We start from the raw sequence: 27444 nt of genomic DNA, 5'->3' as shown, positions 1-27444 counted from the left end.
GTTACATTGGCTTTTTTAAAGGAATTTGCAAATTTTCCTCCATTTTTTTATAGTCTAGAACTGCAACGTCTAACACAGTAGCCACGAGCCACATGTGACCATTCAAATTTAAGTTAATTTTAATGAAATTTAAATTCTGTTTCTCAGTTATACTACCTACGTTTCAAATGTCCTATATATGCACCGCCATTCGGTAGCCATCCCATCATCATGGAAAGTTCTATTGGATAGCCAAGCGCAAGAGCATTTTAAGTAAGACTGGTAGTAGCTGATTCTTATAAGTTTTAGTAGAAACTTCCTGCAAGGCAGTAAGGTCTGGGTTGTTTTTTAAGAGGATGACTCTTTGACTTCCTATTTTATGGCAATCGGTTTGTTTAAATTTGCTACAGCTTCTGGAACGATTTCTAAAAACCTTTGTTACTGCTTCTTTTCTGATTCTCAAGATGATACATGCTTATTCTAATAAGTTTTGGCATTTCAAAAAAAAAAATACTAAAAGAGAAGACAAATCACCCATTACTACATGGAATAGTTAACAATTGAGAAACTTACCTTGCAGTTTTATATATTCAATAAATTGTCATTGTATAAGTGTCTATGTATGAGATGCAAATACACATGTAAGTTTTGTGTTCCATTTTTTAATAGTTGCTGAGCATTTTCCCCTGTTATTAAATAATCTTTAAAGCATTATTTTTAGGGGTGCCTGGGTGGCTCAGTGGGTTAATGCCTCTGCCTTCAGCTCAGGTCATGATCTCAGGGTCCTGGGATCGAGCCCCGCATCGATCTGGCAGATCTGCTCTCTACTGAGCAGAGAGCCCATCGATCTGGGCTCTCTGCTCAGTAGGGAACCTGCTTCCTCCTCTCTCTCTGCCTGCCTCTCTGCCTACTTGTGATCTATGTCTGTCAAATAAATAAATAAAATCTTTTTTTTTTTTTAAAGCATGATTTTTAGTGGTTATGTAGCAGTCCAATTTCACCACTTACCAAACATGGGCAAATTACTTAATCTCTTCATGCTTTGGCTTGCTGAACTATATGGGAATACACCTTCCTCTTACGGCTGTAATAAAAATTATATGAGTGAGTGTATATTATTTTTCAAAGCCTCTGAACATCATGCTAATCACTGTTTAAGCTTTCAATGAATAGTACCCGTTATTATTCTCATGCAGATTCCTTGATGACTACTTACAAGTCCACTTTACCACTTCTGTTGAATATTCTGGGATTTAAGTGGACACTTACTACCAGCCAGACACAAGACAGTAAAAATACAGAACTAGCATGTGCTAGTTCTGGTTGCTAAAGTTTACAAATATAAAGAAACTATACAGGGCCCCTGGGTGGCTCAGTCATTAAGCATCTGCCTTCAGCTCAGGTCATGATCCCAGGGTCCTGGGATCAAGCCCCACATCTGGTTCCCTGCTCAGCGGCAAGCCTGCTTCTCCCTCTCCCACTCCCCCTGCTTCTATTCCCTCTCTCACTGTCTAACTGCCCAATAAATCAAATAAAATCTTTTTAAAAAAGAAACTATACACATATATACATACATATATAAATCAGTTATTGCTAGGATATCTAGCTAATCTGATACTGATAAATAAAAATGGTAACCCTGTATTTTTGAATCTATAGATTGTCCAAGTCATCATTAGGCAATTGAGTCAAACATGACATTTTAAGCTTGAATTTATTAGTTGATTACTTATTTTCATCATCAATTCACTCTGTGCAGGTAGACCAAATTTGCATGTCTATAGGCGTATGCATACTCTGAAAAGCTAATTGGAAGCGAATGGTATGGAAGTTGGTTCCTAAGGCTTCAGTTTTTACTCTGCTCCCATTTTATTAACTTGCCTCAAATTGCAAGATGTTACCCTCAGGGTCACTCAGTGAATTGGGATCATGTTAAAAGTTAGCACTGTTTCCTGATCAAAATCGGCATTGCACTTTGGCCCTTTGCTGGGTGGGATAAGAACATATAATTTCCTTTAGAAAAAAATTTCTCCTTTGCCTTTCTATTCCTGTCCTTCCTCACATGTAAAGTGAGACTGATCACGTGTCAGCTCCATCCAAGGGGTATCAAATGAGAAAATATGTGTGACTTATTAGATAGTTGTTAACCTTTAATAGATAAGGCAATTCTTAGAAAATAGGATCTCCCCAAATTTAAATAGCTCAATTCTTCTGTGACTCACAAAGACTTTCATCTAGATATGGGCTTTTAGCTCAGATTACACAGTTTGAAACAAAATGGGATCTCTTCCCCATCTTTTCTCCAGAGTTATGGGAAAAGGAAAGCATATAAATAGAGTCCAGAGGAAGAATCTGGCCTTCTTAGAGGATAACCCCCACGTAGCAATGGCTTTTAGTTAACGGTGATAACGTATGTACACAGTTTTCAAGAAAAAGCAAAAGGGTGTTTATTTAAAAGTAAATTTCTTCTCCCCTCAAATTCCCTTTGTTAACCTCCCTTTCTCCAGCGCCCCCCAGAGGCAGCAACTCTTAACACTTACCTTTCAAGTCTTCCAGAAGTTTCTGCACTAGAAAAAACAAAAGTTGTTTTTCATATTTGTTACATAGACGAGGACTCCGGCTTTACATAGGTTGCATTGTAGTGGCATCAACAAGCAATACACATGGAAACAGATAGAAACCCGGTCGGAGGCTAGTCCAGTAGTCTGATGACAGGTGATGGGTTTGGACCAGAATGAGTGAGAAGTCAGAAGGATCCGATTAGGACAGTATTTTAAAATCCTATGGGTTAAATGTAGTGTTTAAGAATATATCCTAGTTTTAGGACACCTGGTTGGCTCAGTTGGTTAAGCGGCTGCTTTCAGCTCAGGTCATAATCCCAGCGTCCTGGGATCGAATCCCACATCGGGCTCCTTGCTCAGCAGGAAGCCTGCTTCTCTCTCAGTCTCTTCCTGCCACTCTGTCTGCATGTGCTCTCTCTCTCTCTCTCTCAGAAATAAATAAATAAAATATTTTGAAAAAAAAAGAATATATCCTAGTTTATACCAGCCTGATTGTTAATAACTCCCCATTTTACTCTCAAAAGTGATAGTCTGGATGATAAATGACATATTTACCATATGTGCGAGAGAAAGAGAACAATCAGGGATGCAGTTAGGTCTGTTTTCACTGCATGAACTGAAATGGGCAAGACAGGAGAAGAGATCCTGAGGGGCAGGGAACTCTGAATTGGGGTTTGGAGATGTTACATTTGAGAAGCCTCTTCTATCTACCACATCCCTAACACAGAGGCTAGGTGTTTGGACATGCAAGTCTGGAGGTCAGGAAAGAAGAGCTGGACATAGAAACATGGGAGCCATTGGAACACAGGTGCCATTAAAATGGTCAGGACAGGAGGAGCTGTCCCGGAAAGTGAACATCCAGAAGAACATCCAGAAGAACATCTGAAGACAGCTTGATATAGGCTAATGTGGCCTCGGGCCCCACTCTCTCTCCCGCTAGTATATTATTTTATGTATTTGTTTTATTTTCTCTCTGGTGCATATCACTATTTAAAGCCATTCCCTCTGTGCCTCACACCTCACTCTCCCATGCATGTGCATGCCCAGAGGGAGGTAAACCAGGAGGCTGGTTTGCAGAGACCAACCACAGCCTCACGCTCCATCTGGATCCATTGCCCACCCTGGTCAGGGTCCACGGCTCTGCAAGGACCTTCTTCACTCATGATGCTTGTCTTCTGTACAGCCCTGTCCTCATTTCTTTCAGGCCAGCATCCTCTGGGGAACCTGGTCTATCCACCAACCTATAGGTGCCTGAGTCCAGTGACTAATTGTTTCTGCAGAACTGAAGGAGGGGGCCAGACTCCTGATTCCCATTTCTGAACAAGTCCTGTGATGTACAAGAGGCTATTGAAGTAGCCCATTTGGATTAGGATACAGGTCATCACAGAGCACACACAGGAGCTCGAGGGGACTGCTTTTCGTAATGTCATATTCCAGCCCACTGGAGTCTTATCTCTGCTGAATCCAGAATGCTCTGTTGAATAATCAGACATAAACCCAGACATAAATGTGACTTTCCCAGGCAGTTTAAGTGAGGATCTAGAGTACTGTCAAATCTGGGGTGTCTCTCAGGAGCTGGGACACATAAAAGTAAATAGAGTTTGCTTTGATTAATATGTTATATAGATACAGATATACTGCTTCTTAATAGCTCTGCGATGAAGTCACTGTATGTATCACCCCACTCTATAGGTGAGGAAACCGAGAAGGTAAGCATTTGCCCAAGGACACACAGCATGGCAGTTTTAAAGCTGGGATCGTTAACATCTTTGATATGCTCTGTCCTGAGAATGTCTTTGGCACCTGCTGGTCCAAGGCCAGCTGCTGGTCTCCTCCTGGAAATGCCATTCTCTGGCTGTCACTCGCAGAGTAAGCACCAGGAAAGTGCTTGTTGTTGATTATCATGGTAGAGGTAGCTTCATTCAGGAGTTCTGGGAAAAAAGACATCTCCCCTCTTGCGTAGGACCCAAAAATGAGAACGGCGGGAGAGCTGCTGTTCCTTTTAGACCTTTTTCCAGGGACTGTGAGAAATCTCTAGGAACCGCTGATAATTCACATTTCTCAGGTTCACTCTTGCCTCTCTGGCAGCTCGACAGTGCACCTGCCACGCGCAGATTTTACACATCCATTTAAATCTCCCATGTGTGAAAGGAACCCACTGACAAAAAACATTATGAACATTTATGGCAGATGCAAAAGGTGAATTTCTTTGATAGAGAATGTGTTCCTGCGAGGAACAAAAACTCCACAAAAGATGTTAAGATAATACCTGGTCTAAGGAGGGCAGCTGGTCTTTAAGGGTAAGCACATTAAAGAAGAATATGATTTTATTTTGCCTCTAAGTTTAGGAAAAAACAAACCTGCTAAAAATTAATCCTGGGGAGGCAAGTGTGTATGTATAGTCTCGTGGTTCAGAATACAAGCAGTATAAAAAAGTTACATGCTAAAATTTCTCCTTCCTACCCTTCTCCTCCAGAAACCCAGGTACTTCCCCAGAGACACCCATTAGTGATTTCTGTGCAAACACTCAGCAGTATTTTTATGAATGTTCACAAATATGCGCATGTCCTTTTTATCCTTTCTTATACAACGTACAGCGTAGTATAATTTGGAATGTTAGGGTTTTTTGCATTTTGAGATTTTCCCATACCATTTCATGAAGAGATTCCCCTTTCTTTTTATGGCTCAGTATTAGTCCATTACCTGGTGTTATGGGTTGTATCATGTCCCCTTGAAAATTCATATGTTGAAGTCCTAACCCTGAGTACCTCTGAATGTGGCCTTATTTGGATATGGGTGATTGCAGGCATCATTATTTAAGATGAGGTCATTTGGAGTAGGTTGGGATCCTGACCCAGTATGACTGGTTTCCTTATAAAGGAGGGAAATTTGGACACAGACATGCATGCAGAGGAAGTGCTGTAGAGAGATGAAGGCAGAGATGGTACGATATATATACAAGCCAAGGAATACCAGGGATTGCCAGGAAGCCACCAGAAGCTAGGTCAGAAGTGTGGAACAGATTGTCCCTCACTGCCCTCAGGAGGAATCAACCCCACAGACCCCTTGATCTTGGACTTCTAGCCTCCAAAACTTTGAGACAATAGATTTTTCTTATTGAAGCCAAATAAATAAATAAATAAATAAATAGGGCTTGAATCTAACCATGATTTTGGAGCGAAGTAGAATCAGGTTCTTGGGCAGGGCAAGACCCTGAGGCAGAGGAGAATCCAGTGTAGGAAGTGCACAGAACCATTCGAAGTCAGGAACCAGATCTGAACAATAAAGGTAGGGAGAGCGGCTAAGCCAGCTTGAGCAAAGAAAGCTAGGCCGGGAGAGATAGCTGAGGGAAGGGGGCTGAGGTAAAGGAGGCCTTTTCTACCACAGCTGCACCTGTGGAAGGAAGCACTATGTGCCTTACCATGGGTAAAGGCACTAGGATGGTATAGGAAGGGAAGATAAGCCATAACCCACTTTTCAGAGATAGAAACGTCCTATAAAGGTTAGGAAAAACATTTCAGTGACCATTTGACACACATCTGAGTGACTTTTTTTTTTCTCTCATTTAAGATTTTGTTTTCTTATTTAACAGAGAAAGAGCACAAGCAGGGGGAGTAGCAGAGGGAGAGGGAGAAGCAGGCCTCCCACTAAGCAGAGAACCCAATGTGGGGCTCGATCCCAGAACCCTGGGATCATGACCTGAGCTGAAGGCAGATGCTTAACTGACTGAGCTACCCCTGCACCCCTGTCTGGATGACTTCTAAATACTATGACACATCTGTCTCTCTCCTCACAAGTCTTCATGATGCCCCTGGATAAGTACTTTAAGAGCCCACTAATGGCAGCAGGGTGGACTTCTCAACACGTAGCCTGGACACCTTTCACTCTGTGAACCCCATTCCCAGAAGGCTGTGGACGGGAAGACACAGTTGTAGGAATATGGGGAAAGAAGACATATGGCCATGATTCTACTCATGCAGTTGAAAATACTGACCTCCTGACCCCAGAATCCTAGTTATTAGAACCTACAGGGAGATTAGATATAACAAATTTGAGAGAGAGAAATGTTAAATGATTTTTTAAAAGATTTTATTTATTTGTCAGAGAGAGAGAAAGAAAGCACAAGCAGGGGAGCAGTAGGCAAAGGGAGAAGGAGAAGCAGGATCCCAGGATCCTGCGATCACGATCTGAGCCTAAGGCAGACGCTTAACCAACTGAGCCCCCCAGGCTGACATTTTTTTTCATGAAGACACAACAAGGTTGGTGATTTCAAGTCAGAGGAGTTTCCACAAGACCAAACTACCTCCACAGTACTGATACACTGAAGAGACTTGAGCCACAGGAAGGTTGCCAGCCCCACCTCCACCGCAGCAGGAAATGGAAGGACTCCTCACCTTTTTACTGTTTGAACATTGGTCCTTTTCGGCATTAGAAGTAAGGCTTGATTCAGCCCTTTCTACTGTGTAGTGTAAGGGGGCTTCACAGAGGATGCTAAGGATTCATCTTCATTCTACCCATCTCACGAGCGCCCAGGAGTAAGTTGTTCTTGAACTCTGAGGTGGGAGGCCTGGATTCCTGACAGACTCCCAATCCTGAGCACCACTGTGCAGTATGAACGGTCCCCCCCCCCCCAACCAGGAGGTTAAGGTGCCATGTGTCCCTTATCCCCCGAAGATGCCGCTTCTGCCGCCATAAATTAATTCTTCTCCTCCCTGTAGAAACCCTACAGGATGGCAAAGCAGAATCAGCCAGCAGCATTCTTGCCGTGGCTTTGGCAGGTAACCCTGCCTTCTGGTGATTCACTGGCACATTGTCTCACTGTCTACTAGGGCATTCCATCTGGGACACAAGGACTGAGTCTATGGCCTGAAACCACAGGACTCCCAGTAGATGGTGGCTATTTCCTTTTTTTTTTTTTTTTTTAATTTAATTTTATTTTTACAGTGTTCCACGATCCATTGCTTAGGCTCCACACCCAGTGCTCCATGCAATAGTTGCCCTCCTTAATACCCACTACCAGGCTCACCCAACGCCCCACACCCCGCCGCTCCAAAACCCTCAGTTTGTTTCTCAGAGTCCACAGTCTGTCATGGTTTGTCTCCCCCTCCGATTTCCCCCAATTCACTTTTCCTTTCCTTCTAATGTCCTCCATGTTATTCCTTATGCTCCACAAGTAAGTGAAACCATATGATAATTGACTCTTTCTGCTTGACTTATTTCACTCAGCATAATCCCCTCTAGTCCCATCCATGTTGATATAAAAGTATTCATCCTTTCTGATGGAGGTGTAATATTCCATTGTATATATGGACCATATCTTCTTAAGAAATTAAAAATAGAGCTACCCTATGACCTTGCAATTGCACTACTGGGTGTTTAACCCAGAGATACAGACGTAGCGAAAAGAAGGCAATCTGTACCCCAATATTCATAGTACCAATGACCACAATCACCAAACTGTGGAAAGAGCCAAGATGCCCTTCAACAGATGGCGGCTATTTCCAACAGACAGATAAGAGAAACTAAGTAAGGTTTCTGTTGTTTTTCACAAGCAATCTTGCCTTTGAGGCTAATCCAAGGAAACCAGACCTGTCCTACATTATATGAGGCCTGGTAATGACATTCAGACAAGTTTCCTTGAAAGAGTTACTTCTCCCTGTGAATCCCCTTTTCCTGTTATTTGCATATACATGGCCCAGGTCCCTTTGAATGCACTTGCACAGAGCAGTGCAGAAGGTATGTTAGAACAGGAAAAGCAATGGAATGCAAAACAAATTTGAATTTTACAAGGAGAGCAAAAGGGAGGGGAATAAGCTGTCAGTGTCAGGGAGGGGAAGGTCTCCAGGAGGAGATACTTCTGTCCCCTAAAGAAAAGGGCCAAAATTGTCCCCGATGTTGATCTGTCCCCCTTTGTCGGGGGTTGGGGGGCGCTAAGAGTAGAAACCCAGAAAGGTAAAGTCTATGGTTTTTTTTTTTTTTTTAAAGATTATTTATTTATCTATTTGACAGAGAGATTACATGTAGGCAGAGAGGCAGGCAGAGAGAGAGAGGAGGAATCAGGCTCCCTGCTGAGCAGAGAACCCGATGTGGGACTCGATCCCAGGACTCTGGGATCATGACCTGAGCCGAAGGCAGCAGCTTAAACCACTGAGCCACCCAGGCACCCAAGGCAAAGTCTATGTTGTATCTATGATGTATTCAGTGAAGTAATTCGCCATGGATTTGTTTTGGGTTTTTTGTTTGTTTGTTTTTTTAAGGTAATTCAGATCTGAAGGGATCTTTGATCCCAAGTTCTGTTCTGCATGGATAAATTCCTAAGCTGGTAAAGCTGAAAATGACATTGTTTTACATACATCCTTTTACTAATAAGGGAAACTAAGGCCCACAATGTTTAAGTGACCTGGCCAAAGTCACATAGTTAGTGACAGAAATAAGACCAAAGGTTGGATCTTCTAACTTCCAAACCATTGCCTTCTCTTCTCTAACACCTCCCACAAAAAATAACCCTGATGTTTTTACTTCATGTTGTATGTATGCAAATAGCCTTAAGTCACCGCTCCATGAGGTCACCATGGCCATCAGAGTAGTCTAAGTCTTTATCCATTTTTTTAGATTTATGGAGCGGTGCCTTATGTCATAAAAATTAGACTAGCTGTGCAAAGATTTCTGTCATATCAGCCAGGCCTGGAAGGGTTATTATTATGTAGGAAAGCAGGGGAGGAAGCATGAGTCACCTGTGGCCCATGTGAGTTTCCAGACAACTGGGACCAACAACATTTGTGCTTATAATGCCTTTCTTTCACCTAGAACATAAGAACATTTGGTATTTTTCCACTTTGTCGTAATGATAATGATAATAATCATGGTTATAAAATAAAGCTGTCAGGTAAAAGGAACACATAGGATACAGATTTATCTAGTCAAATGAAATCGAAAAACATGAACTTGATTTTGATGCTATGCTTTGGCATCCTTCTTCTTAGTTGTTTTTGTTGTTGTTGTTATTGTTGTTTTGTTTTTTTTCTTTTTCTTTTTCTTTTATCAACCTCACTGCATATCTGTGTTATCCACAGAGGGGAACAAGAAGAAAGTGTCTTATTTTTCTCAGTTTCTTAAATATTTAGGACATAACTGTAAGTATTGGGTTGAATGGAGTATGTCGTTTACCATCCTTGTTGGTGTCTAGGTAGGACTTTGTTCTGTTAATAAGTAGTTCTGTATTTATATTCCTCTAAAGCTGTGTATCTTCACTGTTGTCAAGGAAGCAGTAATCCTGATAAATATTTTCTTAAACCTGTTCCAATCACATTGGTGGATGAATCTAATTACCAAGGTGGTCCCACTCCTGACAGTCTTTAATGGATTATATGATTTGGGTCCAGTTGTGTTAGAGAAAACCATGGGAGCACTATGGAGAAGGCGGAGGAACCCTGCCTGAAATAGATCTGTACAAATGTAGGATGGCCCCTAGGTCTCATTTATACTTGGTACAGGTAAGAAACACAAAGACAGAAAGAATCAATTATAAAAGCCACTACTTTGTTTGGGCCATTTTATTAAGAATGTTGATGTTTTGCCCATTATCTCTTTAGTTTATATTTTAGAAATCCAAAAATACTAGTCTGACAGCTGTCGATAGTGGAACTTTTTTTTTTTAGTTCAAAGGTCAATATTTCTGTGTGTGATTTCCATGTCACCTAAAAAGAAACAGAGATATGCACATACCAACAAGGTCTGACTACATGCAAATGGCCATAGCATCATTAAAAATTTATGGTGCTCTGTCCTTTATTTTGTTAATCTAGAACTCCTACTGAAAAAAAAATCTAGCACTACATGGTTGCATAATTTTCCATATATATATATATATATATATCTCAGAGGTTGATTTTTTTGTATTCTCCAAGAATCAAAAGCATCTGTTCCTCCACTGGTGGGGCAGATTTTCATAGCCTTCATCAGCTTCTGCCAAAATGCTATCCTTTTCTTCCTCAAAAGAGGTATATGTGTATTGTCTCTCAATAACATATGGAATGAGATTTGACTCAAGGAACTCCACAGGAAAAAGAAAGAGAAAGGAATGTCATTATGCCATTTTTCAGAATAGTTATAGAAAACGTGTTTTCCTGCCTTTATGAATCATTTGATATCTTGGGGCTTCTAGGGAGGAAGGCCTCACAGACCTTAAAGATGTTGAAGAGGACTTGATTATTTTCCTTTTTATTTGCATTTCTTCATCTGTTAATTCTGCTAATTTGGGAACTCCCAAATGATGTTATCCTCCACTGAACTCCTCAACCTCATCAACCCTCAGCCACCAGAATGCCAAAAAATGGAATTTGTCCAATTCCTTAACCATTACCTCCGCTGTTAGCCATAATCCTTGACACCTTAATGTCCACTTGTTTTACATTTCCTGAATAGACACTTTTTTACCCCTTAGATAAAGACAGCTTGCATTTTTCTTTAAAATGGCATGGAGGGGGGAATAAAAGGGCATAGAAATGGCTTTATTTGGAAGAGAGAAAGGGGATTTTTTTAAAGACACCTCATCTTTATTCAGATGGAACCAAAAGTAAAGTTAAATGCATGGCCAAAGTTTAAAGTAGTATTTGAATTTACCTTGCATGCTCTCATTTAAGAAGGGCATATTTCATCTGCTAAAGAATTATTTTAAATAGAGGACTGGAGAGGAAGATAGCAGCAGAGTAGGAGGACCTTAGGCTTGCCTCGTCCCACAATTAAATTTAGACAACTGTGAGATGATCTTAAGTAACCCAGAAATCGATCTGAAGATTGGCAGAACGAACTCCACAACTGTATGTAGAGAAGAGGCCATATCAAAGATGGTAAGAAGTGTGGAGACATGCTTTGGGAAAGAAATGGATTGAGGCCACCATGGTGGGGAGGGAGCCATGGTCAAGGAGAAGGGCAAGAGACAGACTAAGATACAGGAGTTCATAGGGAAAATGAAACCCTGTAGCAATTGGCCTGGAAAGAGGGCCTGAATTTCATGAGTTCTTGCAACTAGCGGGCCTTAAAGCCTGGAGTTTTAAAGGTCAACATGTTTGGTTCTGAGAGAGCTTGGAGGACTTAGGGCCACTCCTGGAGAAAAGACAGAGCCAACAGCCTATGGACATATTTTGTGGAAACAATGATCTGAGGAAGGCCTGGGGCACACAGTGGGGAGGTTAGTTGCTCATCTCAGAGCAAGTCCCAGAGAGGCAATGGTCAGAGAGAGACCCTTCTGGGTACAAAGGAACTCACAGGCATCATTATCCTCCCTTGCTGCCAGCATAAATAATAGCCACCTTCAGGTAGAGCACAGCACAGGCACTGGTTCGCTAACTTGCTTACACCAAGCCCTACCCCTCTGTGCACCAAAACGTGTCTCCCACGTGTGCTGTGTGTGATATATTCAAAGTGTTTGAATGCAAAATACCTACAGCCAAGAATATTCTATTCAGCAAGTCTCTCATTCAGAACAGAAAGATAAAGAGTTTCCCAGACAAACAAGAACTAAAGGCAAATCATGACGACAAAATCACCTCTGCAAGAAATATTAAAGGGGAGGGCCCCCGGGGGGCTCAGTTGCTAAGCGTCTGTCTTCAGCTCAGGTCATAATCCCAGAGTCCTGGGTTCGATCCCGCACTGGTCTCCCTGCTCAGCAGGAAACCTTCTCCCTTTCTTTCCCCCTGCTTGTATTCCCCCTCTCACTGTCTCTCTGTCAAATAAATGAAATCTTAAAATATATATATATATATATATATAAAAGGGGGCTTTTCAAGCAGAAAAGAACGACCAAAAATGACAGTATGAAGGTAGAAAACAGAGAAGCACTAAAAATGAATATCTCTGTAAACAAATCAGTCAAAGAACTCACAAAACAAAAGGGTGTAAAATATGACACCATATATCTAAAACATGGGGAGGAGAAGAGTAAAGAATGGGTTCAAACGTAAACATCCATCAAATTTAATATAGACCGCCTTGTGCAGAGGATGTTCTATACAAACCTAACGGTAACCACAAATCAAAGCTAATAAATATGCAAATAAGAAGGGAAAGGAATCCAAATACATCACTAAAGAAAACCAGAAAACCATGAAAGGCAAAAAAGGATCAGAAAAAAACTTCAGAAACAACCACAAAACAAGTAATAAAATGGCAGTAAATACATATCTATCAATAATTACTTTGAATGTAATTGGACTAAGCGCTCCAATCAAAAGACATAGGTATAAAATGCATTAAAAAAAAAAAACAAGACCTATCTATATGCTGCCTACAAGAGACTCATTTCAGACCCCAAGACACCTGCAGATTGAAAGTGAGGGGATGGAGAAACATTTATCATGCAAATGGATGTCCATAGAAAACTGGAGTAGCAATACTTGTATTAGACAAAATAGACTTAAAAGACTGTAATAAGAGACAAAGATGGACACTATATAATAATAAATGGGACAATCCAACAAGAAGATAAAACGACTGAAATATTTGTGCACTCAACACAGGAGCACCCAATACATAAAGCAGTTATTAAAACATAAAGGAACTAATCAGTAATAATGTCATAATTGTAGGGGACTTTAAAACCCCACTTATATCAATGGACAGATCATCGAAACAAAAAATCAACATGGAAACAATGGTTCTGAATAACACACTGGAACAGATGAATTTCACAGATATATCCAGGACATTCCATACTAAAATAGCAAAATGCACATTCTTTTCAAGTGTGCATGGAACAGTCTCCAGAATAGATCACATATTAAGCCACAAAACAAGCTTCAAAAAATCCAGAAAAATCTAAGTCATATCATGCATCTTTTCTGACAAGAACCCCAAGAAACTGGAAGTCAACCATAAGAAAAAATCTGGAAAGACACAAATACATGGAAGTTAATTAAATGCTGCTAAATAATGAATGGATCAACCAGGAAATAAAAGACAAAATAAAAAGTATATTGGAAACAAATGAAAATGAAGACAATAGTTCAAAGTCTTCCAGACACAGCAAAAGCAGTTATAAGAGGGAAGGAGAAGCAGGAAAAATCTCAAACAACCTAATCTTATACCTAAAGGAGCTAGAAAAAGAGAAACAAGGCACCTGTGTGGCTCAGTTGGTTAAGCATCTGACTCTTAATTTTGGCTCAGGTCATGATCTCATGGGTCGTGAGATCAAGCCCCACATTGGGCTCTGCACTCAGCAGGGAGTCTGCTTGAAAATTCTCTCCCTCTGCCCCTTCCCTCACTTGGGGTGTCTCATTCTCTCTCTATAATAAATCTTTTTAAGAAGGAAGAAGAAAGAAAAACAATACCTAAAGCCAGAAGGAAGGAAATAATAAAGATTAGGACAGAGATAAGTAATATAAAAACTAGAAAAACAATAGAGGAGATCAATGAAACCTGGAGCTTGTGCTTTGAAAATATCAATAAAATCGATGAACCTTTAGCGAGACTTACCAGGAAAAAAAGAGAAAGGGTTCAACTAAAAAAATCACAAATGAGAGGGGAAATAACAACAAACACCACAGAAATACAAACAATTATGAGAGAATATTATGAAAAACTGTATGCCAACAAATTGGACATGATTTATCCTACCAAAAATGAGGCAGGAAGAAACAGAAAATTTGAACAAAACAATTATCAACAAAGAAATTGAAACTGTAATCAAAAAACTTCCCAAAAAATAAAAGTCCAGGACCAGATGGCTTTACATCTAAATTCTACCAAACATTTAAAGAGAAGTTAATACCTATCCTTCTCAAACTGCTGCCAAAACAAAATAAAGCAAAACAAAATCAGAAAAGGCAGAACTTTCAAATTCAAATGAAGTCAGCATTACCCTGATACCAAAACCAGATAAAGATACCACAAAAAAAAAAAAAAAAAGGAGAGAGAGAGAACTACAGGCAAATATCTCTGATGAACATATACACAAAAATCCTCAACAAAATACTAGCAAACTGAATCCAACAATTCATTTAAAAAATGATCCCCCATGATCAAGTGGGATTTATTCTCAGGATGAAAGGGTGATTCAATATTCACAAATCAATATCAATAGAAGAAAGAATAAGAATCATATGATCATTTCAATAAGCAGAAGTATTTGACAAAGTACAAAATCCATTCATGATAAAGACCCTAACAAAGTGGGTTTAGAGGGAACATACCTCAATACAATAAAGGCCATATTTGAAAAACACACAACTAACATCATCCTTAATGGGGAGAAACTGAGAGTCTTTCCCCTAAGGTCAGAAACAAGACAGCAATGTCTACGCTCACCACTTTTATTCAACATAGTTCTAGAAGTCCTAGCACAGCAATCATACAGCAAAAAGAAAGAAAAGGCTTCCAAATCAGTAAGAAAGAAAAACTTTGACTATTTGCAGATGATATGATACTATATGTAGAAAAGCCAAAAGATTCCACCAAAAAACTTCTAGGACTGAGAAATGAATTCAGGAAAGTCACAAGATATAAAATCAATCTATAGAAATCTGTTACATTTCTGTACAGCAATAATGAAGCAATAAAAAGAGAAATTAAGGAAATAGTCCCATTTTACAATTGCACCAAAAATAATACGATAACAAAGAATAAACCTAACCAAAGAAGTGAAAGACCTGTACTCTCAAAACTATGAAACACTGATGAAGGAAACTGAAGATGACACAAAGAAAGGGAAAGGCATTCCATGCTCATGGATTGGACAAACAAATATTGTGAAAATGTCTATATTACCCAAAGCAATCCACATTTATTGCAATCCTTATCAAAACACAACCAGCATTTTTCACAGAGCTAGAACAAAAACAATCCTAAAATTTGTGTGGAATAACCAAAGCAACCTTAAAAAAAGAAAAGCAAAGCTGGAGGTATCACAATTCCAGGCTTGTATTTATATTACAAAGCTGTAATAATCAAAACAGTATGTTACTGGCACAAAAATCAATACACAGACCAATGGAATTGAACAGAAAATCCAGAAATACACCCCCCACAATTATATGGATGATAACTTTTGACAAGGCAAGAAGAGAAAAAGACCCAGTCTCTTCAAACAGTGTCGAGAGAACTGGGCGGCAACATGCAAAAGAATGAAACTGGACCACTTTCTAATACCATACATGAAGATAAGATGAATTAAAGACTTAACGTGAGACCTGAAAAACATAAAAATCCTGGAAGAGAGCACAGGCAATAACTTCTCTGACATCAGCCTTGGCCAACTTTTCTCTAGATATGTCCCCTGAGGCAAGGGAAGCAAGAAGCAAAAATACACTATTGGAGCTACATGAAAATAAAAAGCTTTTGCACAACAAAGGAAACAGTCAATGAACTAAAAGGCAGCCTATAGAATGGGAGAAGATTCTTGCAAATGACATAGCTGATAAAGGGTTAGTATCCAAAACATATAAAGAACTTATAAAACTCAACACCCCCCCCCAAATTTTCAGTTTAAAAATGGGCCGGAAACATGAACAGACATTCTCTAAAGAAGGCATTCAGATGGCCACCAGACACATGAAAAGATGCTCATCATCACTGACCATCAGGGAAATGCAAATCAAAACTGCAGTGAGATACTACCTCACATCTGTTGGAATGTCTATAATCAAAAACACAAGAAACAACAGATGTTGGTGAGGATGTGGGAAGAAAGGAACCCTCTTGCAGTGTTGCTGGGAATGCAAACTTGGTGCGGCCCCTGGGGAAAACAGTGTGGAGGTTTTGCAAAAAGTTAAAAATAGAACTACCCTATGATCCGGTAATCACATTGCTAGGTATTTCACCAAAGAATGCAAAAACACTAATTCAAAGGGATGCATGCACCCTGTGTTCATAGCAGCATTAGTTCCAGTAGCCAAGATACAGAAGCAGTCCTAGTGTCCAGGGATGGGTGAATAGATGGAGAAACATAGCCTATAGATTCAATGGAATATTATTTAGCCATAAAAAAGGAAATCTTGCCATTTGCAACAACATTGATGGAGCTGGAGAGTATTGGGCTCAGTGAAATAAAGCAGTCAGATAAAGACAAATACCATATGATTTCACTCATATGTGGAACTTAAACAAACAAGCAAAGGGGAAAAAAAGAGAGAACAAACAGATGGTTATCAGAGGGGAGGTGGGTAAGGGAATGGGTAAAATGGGTGATAGAAATTAAAGCATGCACTTGCTATGGTGAGCACCAGGTGATTAAAATAAAAACATTTTTTAAAAAGTGACATTTCTCTTGTTGTTTCAAAAGAAATAGCTGTTACATAATGAAGTAACAGAATACTAAGAGAGTCGAAAGAAAAAATGAATATTGAAAGTATAAGTTAGTATAAGCCACTCTATCAATTTTCGAATAAAATTAAGGACGTGCCTGGCTTCACTTTTTTATCTGTATCCTTCAGAACTGTTTGTCTTTAAAAATTATTTTAGGCAGTTTTAAACTATTTCATCTCTCTCCTAAAGCAGTAATACTGTACTATAATTATCAAGGTAGCTCTCTCACCACAATAGCAATCTTACAAATAAATTACAAATTCCCTGAGAACAGAGGTTATGCCTTGTGTTTCATTATTTTCCCCTTGTAATAGCTATCACACAGAATTATGCATAGAAAACAATGTAATCAGTATAGTACAGATAAGCAAGTGATTCTGATGATAGGAAACACTAACTCTGAACCCCAGCTAAAGGAAATGTTATTCCCACCAAAAATAATTCCATTCTCTTCATTAGTTTAAAAAAAAAAAACTGTACTCCATTATGCTTTGAATTTCAATAAAAATTTATGAAAAATTTTTAAAAGAATTGTTTTAGGTAAAATTAAACTTTGACAAAATAATTTCTGGTTCACTTCCTTAAGAAATGTTGGTCTTCCTTTGAGTATACTCTGTGACTGTTGTTTAAAAATAATATTTGCCACTTATTTGCTCTGCTTAGCTTAAGTGTCTGCCTTCAGCTCAGATCATAATCCCAGAGACCTAGGATCGAGCCCCACATCAGGCTCCCTGCTCAGAGAAGAGCCTACTTCTCCCTCTCCCTCTGCCTGATGCTCCCCCTGCCTGTGTTCTCTCTCTCTCTTTCCAATAAATAAATAAAATCTTAAAAACAAATTAACACAATTGCAAAAATATCTGAGCTCTTCATGATAAACAATCAACATGTTTATTTGGGTCCAGATTTCACATTCTTTTTTTTTTTTTTTTAAGATTTTATTTATTTATTTGACAGAGAGATCACAGTAGGAGAGAGGAAGAAGGGAAGAGATCACAGAGAGAGAGGAAGGGAAGCAGGCCCCCTGCTGAGCAGAGAGCCCTATGTGGGACTCAATCCCAGGACCCTGAGATCATGACCTGAGCTAAAGGCAGCGGCTTAACCCACTGAGCCACCCAGGCGCCCCAGATTTCACATTCTAAACATAATGTTCTGCAGGTTTGTTGTACTTAATTCCTGGTAACTTACTCCTGGTAGCTCTTTCTCTATTCCCTTCAATTCCTGCTCCAGGCTTCTTCAATGAAAAGCGACTCTTGGTTGAGACGGACTGATTTTGCCAAGGCCAAGCTCACAGCTTTCTTATCTCCCCACATATATTGCTTACAATTTGTCCATTAATTTTCCCATTAACTGGCTTAACCTCACAGGTGGTTTTCCATGTTTAAAAAAAAAATCTTTTGGTTTAAAATTTTATTCACTTACCAGCGATTTATGGCATTGCCACTATATCGTAAGCCAAAAAGAACAGGAATTTATGTGTGTGTTTTTCACTACCATTTTTTAAAAAAGATTTTTAAAAAAGAACGTTTTAAGTGTTCTCCATCCCCAGCATGGGCTCAGAGTCACAACTCTGAGATCAAGAGTTGCATGTCTACGGACTGAGCCAGCCAGGTGCCCCCTTCCACTACCTTCTTTCCAGAACCCTGAGCTATGCCTGGGACAAAACGAGTGATCCAAAATATGCATGGAATGATTGTTAGTTATCAAAGGCAGCTTTATTCCAGGTGCTGGGACACAATGGGAAGCAAAACCAAACACAATCTGGCCCTCAGGGAGTTTACATGAAGGCAATTTAACGGGGATTGATCATAAAAACAAATGTCAAATTGTGAATTTTGTGACAGTGCTATGAAGCAGAGCGACCAGGTTTCATAAGGTATAGACTTAGAAGGATTGTCTCTCTTGGGAGACATGGGGGAAGAGAGCTCCTTGAAGAAGTGGCCGGAGTTGAGATCAGAGGATGATCGCACAGTAATTAGAGGAAGAGGAGAGGACAGAGAGTTCTATTCTTTTTTTAGTTTCTTCTCGGTGTTTTTCCCTCTCACGCAATGTTCACCCGCCATAATGGTATTTATCATTATAGACTCCCTCTTTTTCCTGCAATCTTAGTTTGATAGCTACTTGTGGACTTCTGCATAAACTCGAGTGTCTCCTTTTAGGTAACAACCAAACTTACTTTTCTGTGAAAATGGCCAGTAATCATTTTAGAAATTAAGGACAAAATATCAAAGAGAAGATGAATTAACAAGGAGAACACCTCTCTTCAGCTTACTTACTTTAACTGTTGTATGCTCGAGGAAGTGCCATATGATAAATACTTAATAGATCTTGGTTGGTTAGTGGCTTGGCTGGCTGGCTGAATGGCTGGTTGACTGGTTAACTGGCTGGCCAGATATTGGTTGGCTGCTCAGTAATTGGTAGGTTCGCTGGCTAGCTTGTTAGATGTTGGTTGGTTGGCTGGTTGGCCAAATGTCAGTTGATTGCTGGCTGGCTGACTGGGTAGACGTTCGTTGGTTGGGTGACTGGGGTGGTTTATTGAGTAATAAGAGTGGTGGTTTAGCTCTAGCTTTCAAGTCAGACTTAATTTTATTCAGATTCTGACTGACCATTCACTGATAATGATAAGCAACTTAAATAAGCTCTTTAAGCCTCCGTTTGTTCTATAAAACAGTATTTTTTTTTCCTCACAGGGTTGTTGTGAGAATAAAGGTGATACTGCATATAAAGTTTTAGCGTGGTACGTAGGATACGTTAACCATTCACTACTATATGTACACAATTTAAGAGAAAAGAAAGAAGCTTGAGTGTTGTTTCTGAAAGGAACCAAATTAGTGAAACCAAGTGATGAATCCGTTTAAATGTTTGTCTCGTTTATCATAGCCTTCAAATGTTTCACGGATGCCAATACACATCTGTTATAGGGTCATAGTACACAAAGCTAAGAAGGAGCTGTTACATGTGGGAAACTCACAAGCACCCCAGCAGATCTGGACAGATTAGAACTGAATTCACCACCCTCCACCCCACTTCTTCCTGACTGGCCTATCATTGCATGACTGCAGGGCTCATCAGGATAGCAACTTTCTCTATCAAAAAAAAAAAATTTTTTTTAGGGACTGCTAATATATTAGTTGACATTAGTCGACATTAGGGGTTACACAGGTGTTCGCTTTATAATTATTTGCTAAGCTGAACATGTATGTTTTATGTATCTTCCTCTAGGCACACCCACACTTAAACCTCTCTAGAGGAGGTGACATTAGCATGCAAGAATGTGATGGACTAGGACTTTACAGATGAAATACATAAACCTATGCTGGGTCTCTATAAGCAAAGGAAAGTCCTTAAACTGCAAATAGAAAGAAATACACACGCAGTAAATCCTGACTGTGAAAAAGAGGACATGAGGTTTATTCCAAGGGTCCAGATTGGCTATCTCCTGGACACAGATGAAGTGGCTAGAGTGGCAAATTACTAAACTTGCGTGCATGTGCCAGTCTGCATAAATGTACCGCGTGCTGGAGTCACTGTAGGGTGGGATTTTTCCACGCCGTTTGCCACTTGCTTAACATTGGGCATGAAGAGCTTCTCTCGATGACAGTGCTTAAAAGACCTGTCTTTTAGAGGTCTTGCACAGACGTCACTGCCCCATCTCTTCCAGCCATTGTCCTTAACATTCACGCCACGTGTGCGTGATTTCAGAGATAGCTGTCCTGGTTTAGTAAACGCCATCGGCAACAAAGACAAAAATTACTCATCTGTATTGCTAACAAGCGGCTTTTGGTTTTTTTTTAGCGCCGACTGGGAGATGCGGCAAAGAAAGCGATCAGCAAGCTCCAGGTCAGAACCATCAAGAAGGGTGATAAGGTAACAGCAGACTCTTTTCTTTATGGTGAGGGACTAGTCAGAAAAGTCCCTGACTTTTCTGGCAGCCAGGGTAGAAGAGATGGAAGGATAGGAAAAGGGGTATCCATGAAAATAGCTCTCCTGTGTCTGTAATTATACCCATCTTTATTAGATATAATTTAAAACAATTTATAAAATGCGTGCAGTAGGACAACAAAGCAGTTGGAAACAAAGCATAAGAAAATGAAAAGTATAGGAAAAATAGATGAAGCTAGAGTAAATTTTTTAGACAAATACATTACCTGAAATGTGTAACAAAAATGGATCCCAAACTTAGGTTGGGGCTTTCTAGCAGCCAATGCAAGGAAGGAAGAAATGTTCAAACAATATCTAATTACCTTTTTGCAGTGTCCACAAGATGAAAACGAGATGGTTATTCCTGGTATTACAATTTGAGAAAATTTTTCCATAAATCCTTGCAAGGAGGAATGTGTTATATGCTGAGTGATGTCCTCCAGTGATATCTGCAGTAAATACAGAAAGCATATTCAGTCCCTCTGAAATCTAGCATCCACAACCCCACAGTCATTACAGCAGCCTCTCTTGCTGTAGAATGAGGACATAAAGCCAAGAGCAAAGCCTATCTTTTTTTTTAATTCTGGTATAATTAACATACGGTGTTATATTAGTTTCAGGTGTACAATATAATGACTCAACTATTCTATACGTTTCTCAGTGCTCATCAAGATAGGTGTATTCCTAATCTCCTTTATAATCACCTCCCCACCCATTTCCCCTCTGGCAAGCACCAGCTGTCTGTAATTAAGAGTCTGAGTTTTTTGTTTGTTTCCTTTTTTTCCCCCTGTGCTTATTGGTTTTGTTTCTGAAATTCCACATATGAGTGAAATCAGATGGTATTTGTCTTTCTCTGACTGGCTTATTTCACGTAGCATTATACCTTCTAGATCTATCTATGCTATTACAAATGTCAAGGTTTCATTCTCTTTTTATGGCTGAGTAATATTCCATCATGTATATGTGTGTGTGTGTATATATATATATATATATGAATGATATATATATTATAGTTTCTGTGTGTGTGTGTATAATTCATTAAATGTATATATATCACATCTTCCTTATCCATTCATCTATCAGTGGACACATAGGCTGTTTCCATATCTCAGCTTTTGTAAACAATGATGCCCTAACCATATCAGAAGCAGAAGTGTATCTTGAGAAGGAACAAGGAAACAGTGCAATCCAAGGCCTGCAGACCTCTAAAGGTCTTTCTTCTCCCCAGAAGAAATTTTAGAGTAGTGGATTGTGCTACATGTATTTGGGGCTCATTGGGACATTTGTAAGGGAGTCACAAGTCTGCATGTATAACCAGGTGTCATCTCTAGTCTGAATATTTGATTTATCTCACTATGCGCTGCTATTTTTCAACTATATAAAAAATACTACTGAGCTTCCTAAGATGAAATTCATTTAAAAGCATTACTAAATTCAAAGTATATTTTGCATTACTTTTTTCCCCTCAACAGAATATGAAGTAGGGTATTGAAAGAGAAATGTATATACTCGAATAAAGAGAGATGTATAGGGACGCCTGGGTGGCTCAGTTGGTTGGACGACTGCCTTCGGCTCAGGTCATGATCCTGGAGTCCCGGGATCGAGTCCCGCATCGGACTCCCAGCTCCATGGGGAGTCTGCTTCTCTCTCTGACCTTCTCCTCGTTCATGCTCTCTCTCATTGTTTCTCTCTCAAGTAAATAAATAAAATCTTTAAAAAAAAAAAAAAAGAGAGATGTATATACTTGAATAAAAAGTTAAAACCATGGTTCTAGAGTTGTATACACATAAGATTCCCAAGGAACTGATAGATTAAGTAACACTTGGACACTTCTCCATAAATAGTGTTCCTCAGCCTTGAGATTTGGATGTCACTTCTAATTATAATAAATAGCATTCCCAATAATGGTATACTTAAAAGTTGCTCTCTCACACTCATAATAAAGAGCATTTTATTTTATAGCAACAATACATTACAAAATTATTCCCTCACAAAAGCACTTAACAGTAGAACCCAGAAACAAAAAGTGGAGGTTGGAAGGAATGGAAACTGAGCCAACAGACGGTCAGTTACTGTTTGAGAAAACTGGCGCACAGACCACGGAAAGCCGTCTCCAGGCAAGCTCCCCTTGCTTGTTTGTCTCTTCACCCAGGAGTTGAAGCTACACAAGTCAACGCATCTGTACTTTCTCCATTGCAGGAAACAGAGCCCGATTTTGATAACTGTGCAGTTTGCATCGAAGGATACAAGCCCAATGACATTGTGCGGATCTTGCCCTGCCGGTGAGTCCCTGGGCCGCTCGCTTTTGATTGGGGTGTGTGTGGAGATGAGAGGGCCGCCTGGCTGCGCTGGCTCGGACCTGCCTGGCCTAGCCCTGCGAGGTCAGGCTGCCCAAACCTTTCTGGGTTTAAACAGCAAACAGTGGAAAAAGTGTAACCTTTCTCCTTGAAAACATGTTTTCTTGCGAAATAAATATTTTCCTGATCTCCTTTGCACCAAAGGAAGCATAGTGCTATGAATTAGAACCTCGTGATACGGAAATTGATGATGGGGCTCCCAACTATAAGTTTTCTTTAACAACAGAATTATGATATTGAGAATCCGTTCTAACTTTCACAAGTACTGTTTTAATTTAATTAATGAACTCAGAAAGATGTGTCGTGAATTGGGGCACCTGGGTGGCTCAGTGGGTTAAACGTCTGACTCTTGATTTTGGCTTAGGTCATGATCTCCGGGTTGTGAGATCAAGCCCTGTGTTAGGCTCGACGCTGGGGGTGTGGAATCTACTTAAGGTTCTTTATCTTCCTCCCCCTCTTTACCCCACCTTCTCTCTGTCTCCCTCTCTCTCCTTCTCTAAAAAAAAAAAGTGTATATATATTGTGAATAATCATGAAGGGATCAACAGCCAGAATATGGTCTGGAGTGAGGGGGAAGCCAAAGGCAAATTCCATTTCCTTTTGGGTTTTCTTTTATTTTGGGGGGAGGGGGTGGTAGGAGTTTATCAGCAGGAAAGAAATATGACAGTCACCCCAAAACTTCTAGAATCTAGGGGAGGATGCCAACGTATGTAGTTGGAAACATTCCCCAAGTGGGATTTTCATATAACCCTAATCCTTCTCCGTAATTGAAATTTACTGTTAAGGTATTTGAATTTTTATATATAGTTAAAATTAAATAAGTTTAAATATATCAATAAAATCAAATATTTTTAAGTTGCATAAAAACTGTCTTCCTATCATTGAAAACCTTTTTTTTTTTTTTTTTAAGATTCCATTTATTTATTTGACAGAGAGAGATCACAAGCAGGCAGAGAGGCAGGCAGAGAGAGAGGGGGAAGCAGGCTCCCCCGCCCGAGCAGAGAGCGCCATGCGGGGCTCAATCCCAAGACCCTGAGACCATGACCTGAGCTGGAGGCAGAGGCTTTAACCTACTGAGCCACCCAGGCACCCCGAAAACCTTTTTTTAGTGTTGCTGCATCAAGTATCCTAAAAATAAAAAATTATTCCTTGAAGAAAGTTTCTTCACTTAGAAAGGTGAGCTTTAAAAAGGCTTAAGGGACACCTGGGTGGCTCATTTGGTTCAGCATCCAGCTCTTGGTTTCCACTCAGGTCTAATTTCAGGGTCATGAGATCCAGGTCCTGAGTCAGGCTCCGAGCTCTGCCTCTCCCTTTGCCTCTGCCCCTCCCTCCCTAAAGTAAATAAATAAAATCTTAGAAAAATGTCTTACGAGTACTTAATAAAGTGGATAAAATACACAAAGATATAAAGCAATGCATCTTTAGGAAATATTTCTCTGAAATAAGAAAGAAAATATGCCTGTAGAGGAATTAATTTAATAATCCCAAAATGACAAAGAAGTGTCAAAAAAGGACAGGATATGTAAATAGATGCAGAAATTCCCGAGGGGAATGAATCCTTCTTGAAATGCTTTTAGAAAAATTGATCATCAGGAAACAGGCCTGGGGAAAGTACACTGCTGGCTCCAGCCAAAGCCTTCAATGGAGATGCATTTTCCTTAGCTTTTAGATGCCTGACTAGCTCTAAGACAAAACCATAAAATCAACACATCAAGACTTGGTGGTTTTCTTCCTATGAGGGAATATATAAATTCTTTCTTCAGACATTAAACCTGGTATTTAGTTAGTGACTTCTAGAAACCTGGCAAAGAATGGCAGGCAGCCTGTGAGCCACAGAGAGCCTCTCAGGGTAGCATCTTTTATCTCTGTGATATTTTACTAAGGTTGTTATTCAACCTCATAGTGATAAGCAAGGAATGTGCTTTCCTTTGCTTTGCTGCTCAGAGTGTTTACAGCCCCGGGAGGGTACTTCTCATAAAAAATATCCAAAGCAAATCTAAGTTAAATTGCAACTTTTTCCTTTTTTTTTTTTTAATTTTTTAGAGAATCTAAATGTAATTAAGAAAATCTATTTTTAAAACTATATAAAGCTACGTTAGCTCCATCATCCCTACTGTATAAAATAACATTCATTTGGAGCTTGGTCATGAGTCTGTCCCAGGTTACCGCATAGAATCACTAGAAGCCACGTTCGATGGGCCACAGTTCGATTTACCGTGCTCCTGTTGGGCAACATTTGGCTGGTTTCGGTTCTTAATTAAGACAAATTACACTGCTTTAGCAGTGTTTAGATTGTCATGATGTATTATTCCAGATCTCTTACAATCGAATTTTTGGAAAGATTAACCAAAGAAATAGCTTTTTAATAATTAAAAAAAAAAAAACTTTAGGAAGTTTAATTTTATTTATACTAGTCCTTGCCCTAGGCCAGTTCAGTGTGGCCTACAATTCTTCCCTTTTTACATTATTATTTGATTCTTGGCTCATTTCTTGACACTTTCTGTTCAAGCTTCTTGCTGTCCATCCGCTTTTATTTCCTTATTGTAGGCCCGGCTTTAAATAACACAATACACTAAGAATTAGCAAGCACAGGTTAGAGTTATTTGTTTGATCTTAGATGAACCATATATATTTACTCTTTGAAGAGCTCATCCATTTTTTTCCATGCTGACTTTAAAATCGAGGTATTTTGGTGCCTGTTGCTTGTTTCTGCCAGACAGTTTGCACTAATGGGTATCATCAAACAAATGCATTGGCATTTGCTTTTTGCTACATAATTTCCTCTGGGGTATTATTAAGCCCCAGATCCTATGAACTTTATAGACTCTCTCATTATTTCCAAGCTGACTCAGCCACAGAATTTTTTGCATCTCCTTAGAGTATAAACCATTTCAAAAAATAATAATAATAATTCAGTTTTTGTCTTCCTTCTTTCATACTCTTTTCTGTGGCCTCCTAACCCCTCACCCGCTGGGTGTATCACTTCTCTAGTGTGGCCACTTGGGGTGTCTTTCCAAATCTCCCTGGGATATTCTTGTGCTGTGATTTTTTTCAGAATCATTCTCTTGTTTGCCTCTTTTAGAAACCATTGCACAAATTAGGATGAATTAATAAATGATTTCCCCTCTTCATTTGTCGTCATGGCTACTACTAAAGTTAAATCATGCGCATACACGCTCTTCGCCTCCCCCCTTGCTGTCTTCCCTAGGGGCCTTCTCCTGAGCAGGCCCCTCCTCCTCCCATCCCCGCCCCAACCCCCACAGGGCCAGCTGGGCATGCGTGTTCGCAGCAGCTCCCAAAGCAGCTAAGGATCAGACAGCTCTAACCTGTGTGGTTTGGGTTTGATCCTAATACACCACTGGGGTATTTTCCAAAGAATTTTGTTTTTTGCTTAGAGCATATACATGCCGAAATTTACATTATAGTGTATTTTGGGGTTGGTTTTTGTGAGTTAGGTTTATACTTGTGGTAATCATTTTTAGCTACAGAAGATACTTTATTGAAGCATATAATTGAAATTGTATGGTCTTCGTTGTCCAGAGAATAAGTTGGGCTCTCAGATTCTTCCAGAGCTTTTATCCTCTGGTGTTTCTACTGTTCTTCAGTGGTTACTCATTTCAGTCTATTTACCTACCAAGTTTAAAACACTCCTGCTCAGAAAGAACATCACCTCTTCCGGCAAGGCAAAAGTCTTTGTTTGCCACTTAAAAAAAAAAAAATGCAATGTATGCATCCATACCCTAGGCACCTGTAAAATTCTTTCCTTTCTTGGATTGATCCCTATAGCATTATTACTAATTTAGGAGGATACTGGTTTCTATTACTTTTTCCTTTGACTTTGGAAACTCTTCTATGATGTAGGGAAAATTTTAAAGCTCCTTGGTAACAGCAAGGTAACTAAACTCTTTAGTAACCAAATGCTTCATTTGCAACAATAAACATTTATTTTGTAGCAACTGTGTGCCAGGAATAGTAAGAAGTACCAGAGTTGAAAAGATAAATGGCCTGATCCCTACTCTGAAGGAAATCAGTCTAGTGTGGGGGAGAGAAGGGAATTTAAATAAGTAAATCACAGTAGAGCATGAGGTGTGCAACAACAATAGCAAAACGGGTTTTTAAAAATTGGAGGAAGCAATACCAGGCACAAGAAAGGCTCTACAGAAGAAAGGACATCTTTGTAATTTCTAACAATGGTTTGCCTTGCCAATTGCCATTTTCATTATAGAAAATCTGTATAATGGGTAAATATGCAATTAGCTATCTAACTCCCCCAGGCAGATAACCACTGCTACTATTTTTATGTATTTCCTTGCTTTTATGTGCTATACCTA

At 39.6% G+C, this 27444-nt stretch overlaps 1 protein-coding gene across 1 annotated transcript in view; it reads left to right on the top strand.

Annotated features, from left to right (window-relative positions):
* The window catches only part of RNF150 (ring finger protein 150), a 272530-nt gene that overhangs the window by 163867 nt on the left and 81219 nt on the right, over positions 1 to 27444 (top strand). Inside the window, exons 3-4 of the mRNA XM_004768461.3 lie at positions 20631 to 20702; positions 22956 to 23038. Of these exons, the coding sequence (XP_004768518.1) occupies positions 20631 to 20702; positions 22956 to 23038 (155 nt within the window). The remainder of the gene's footprint in view (positions 1 to 20630; positions 20703 to 22955; positions 23039 to 27444) is intronic.

The sequence above is a fragment of the Mustela putorius genome, unplaced genomic scaffold, assembly GCF_011764305.1.
Source record: "Mustela putorius furo isolate JIRA1106 unplaced genomic scaffold, ASM1176430v1.1 tig00000083_pilon_pilon_pilon, whole genome shotgun sequence".
Classification (NCBI taxonomy): Eukaryota; Metazoa; Chordata; class Mammalia; order Carnivora; family Mustelidae; genus Mustela; species Mustela putorius.
This window is presented reverse-complemented; position numbering and strand designations above follow the sequence as displayed.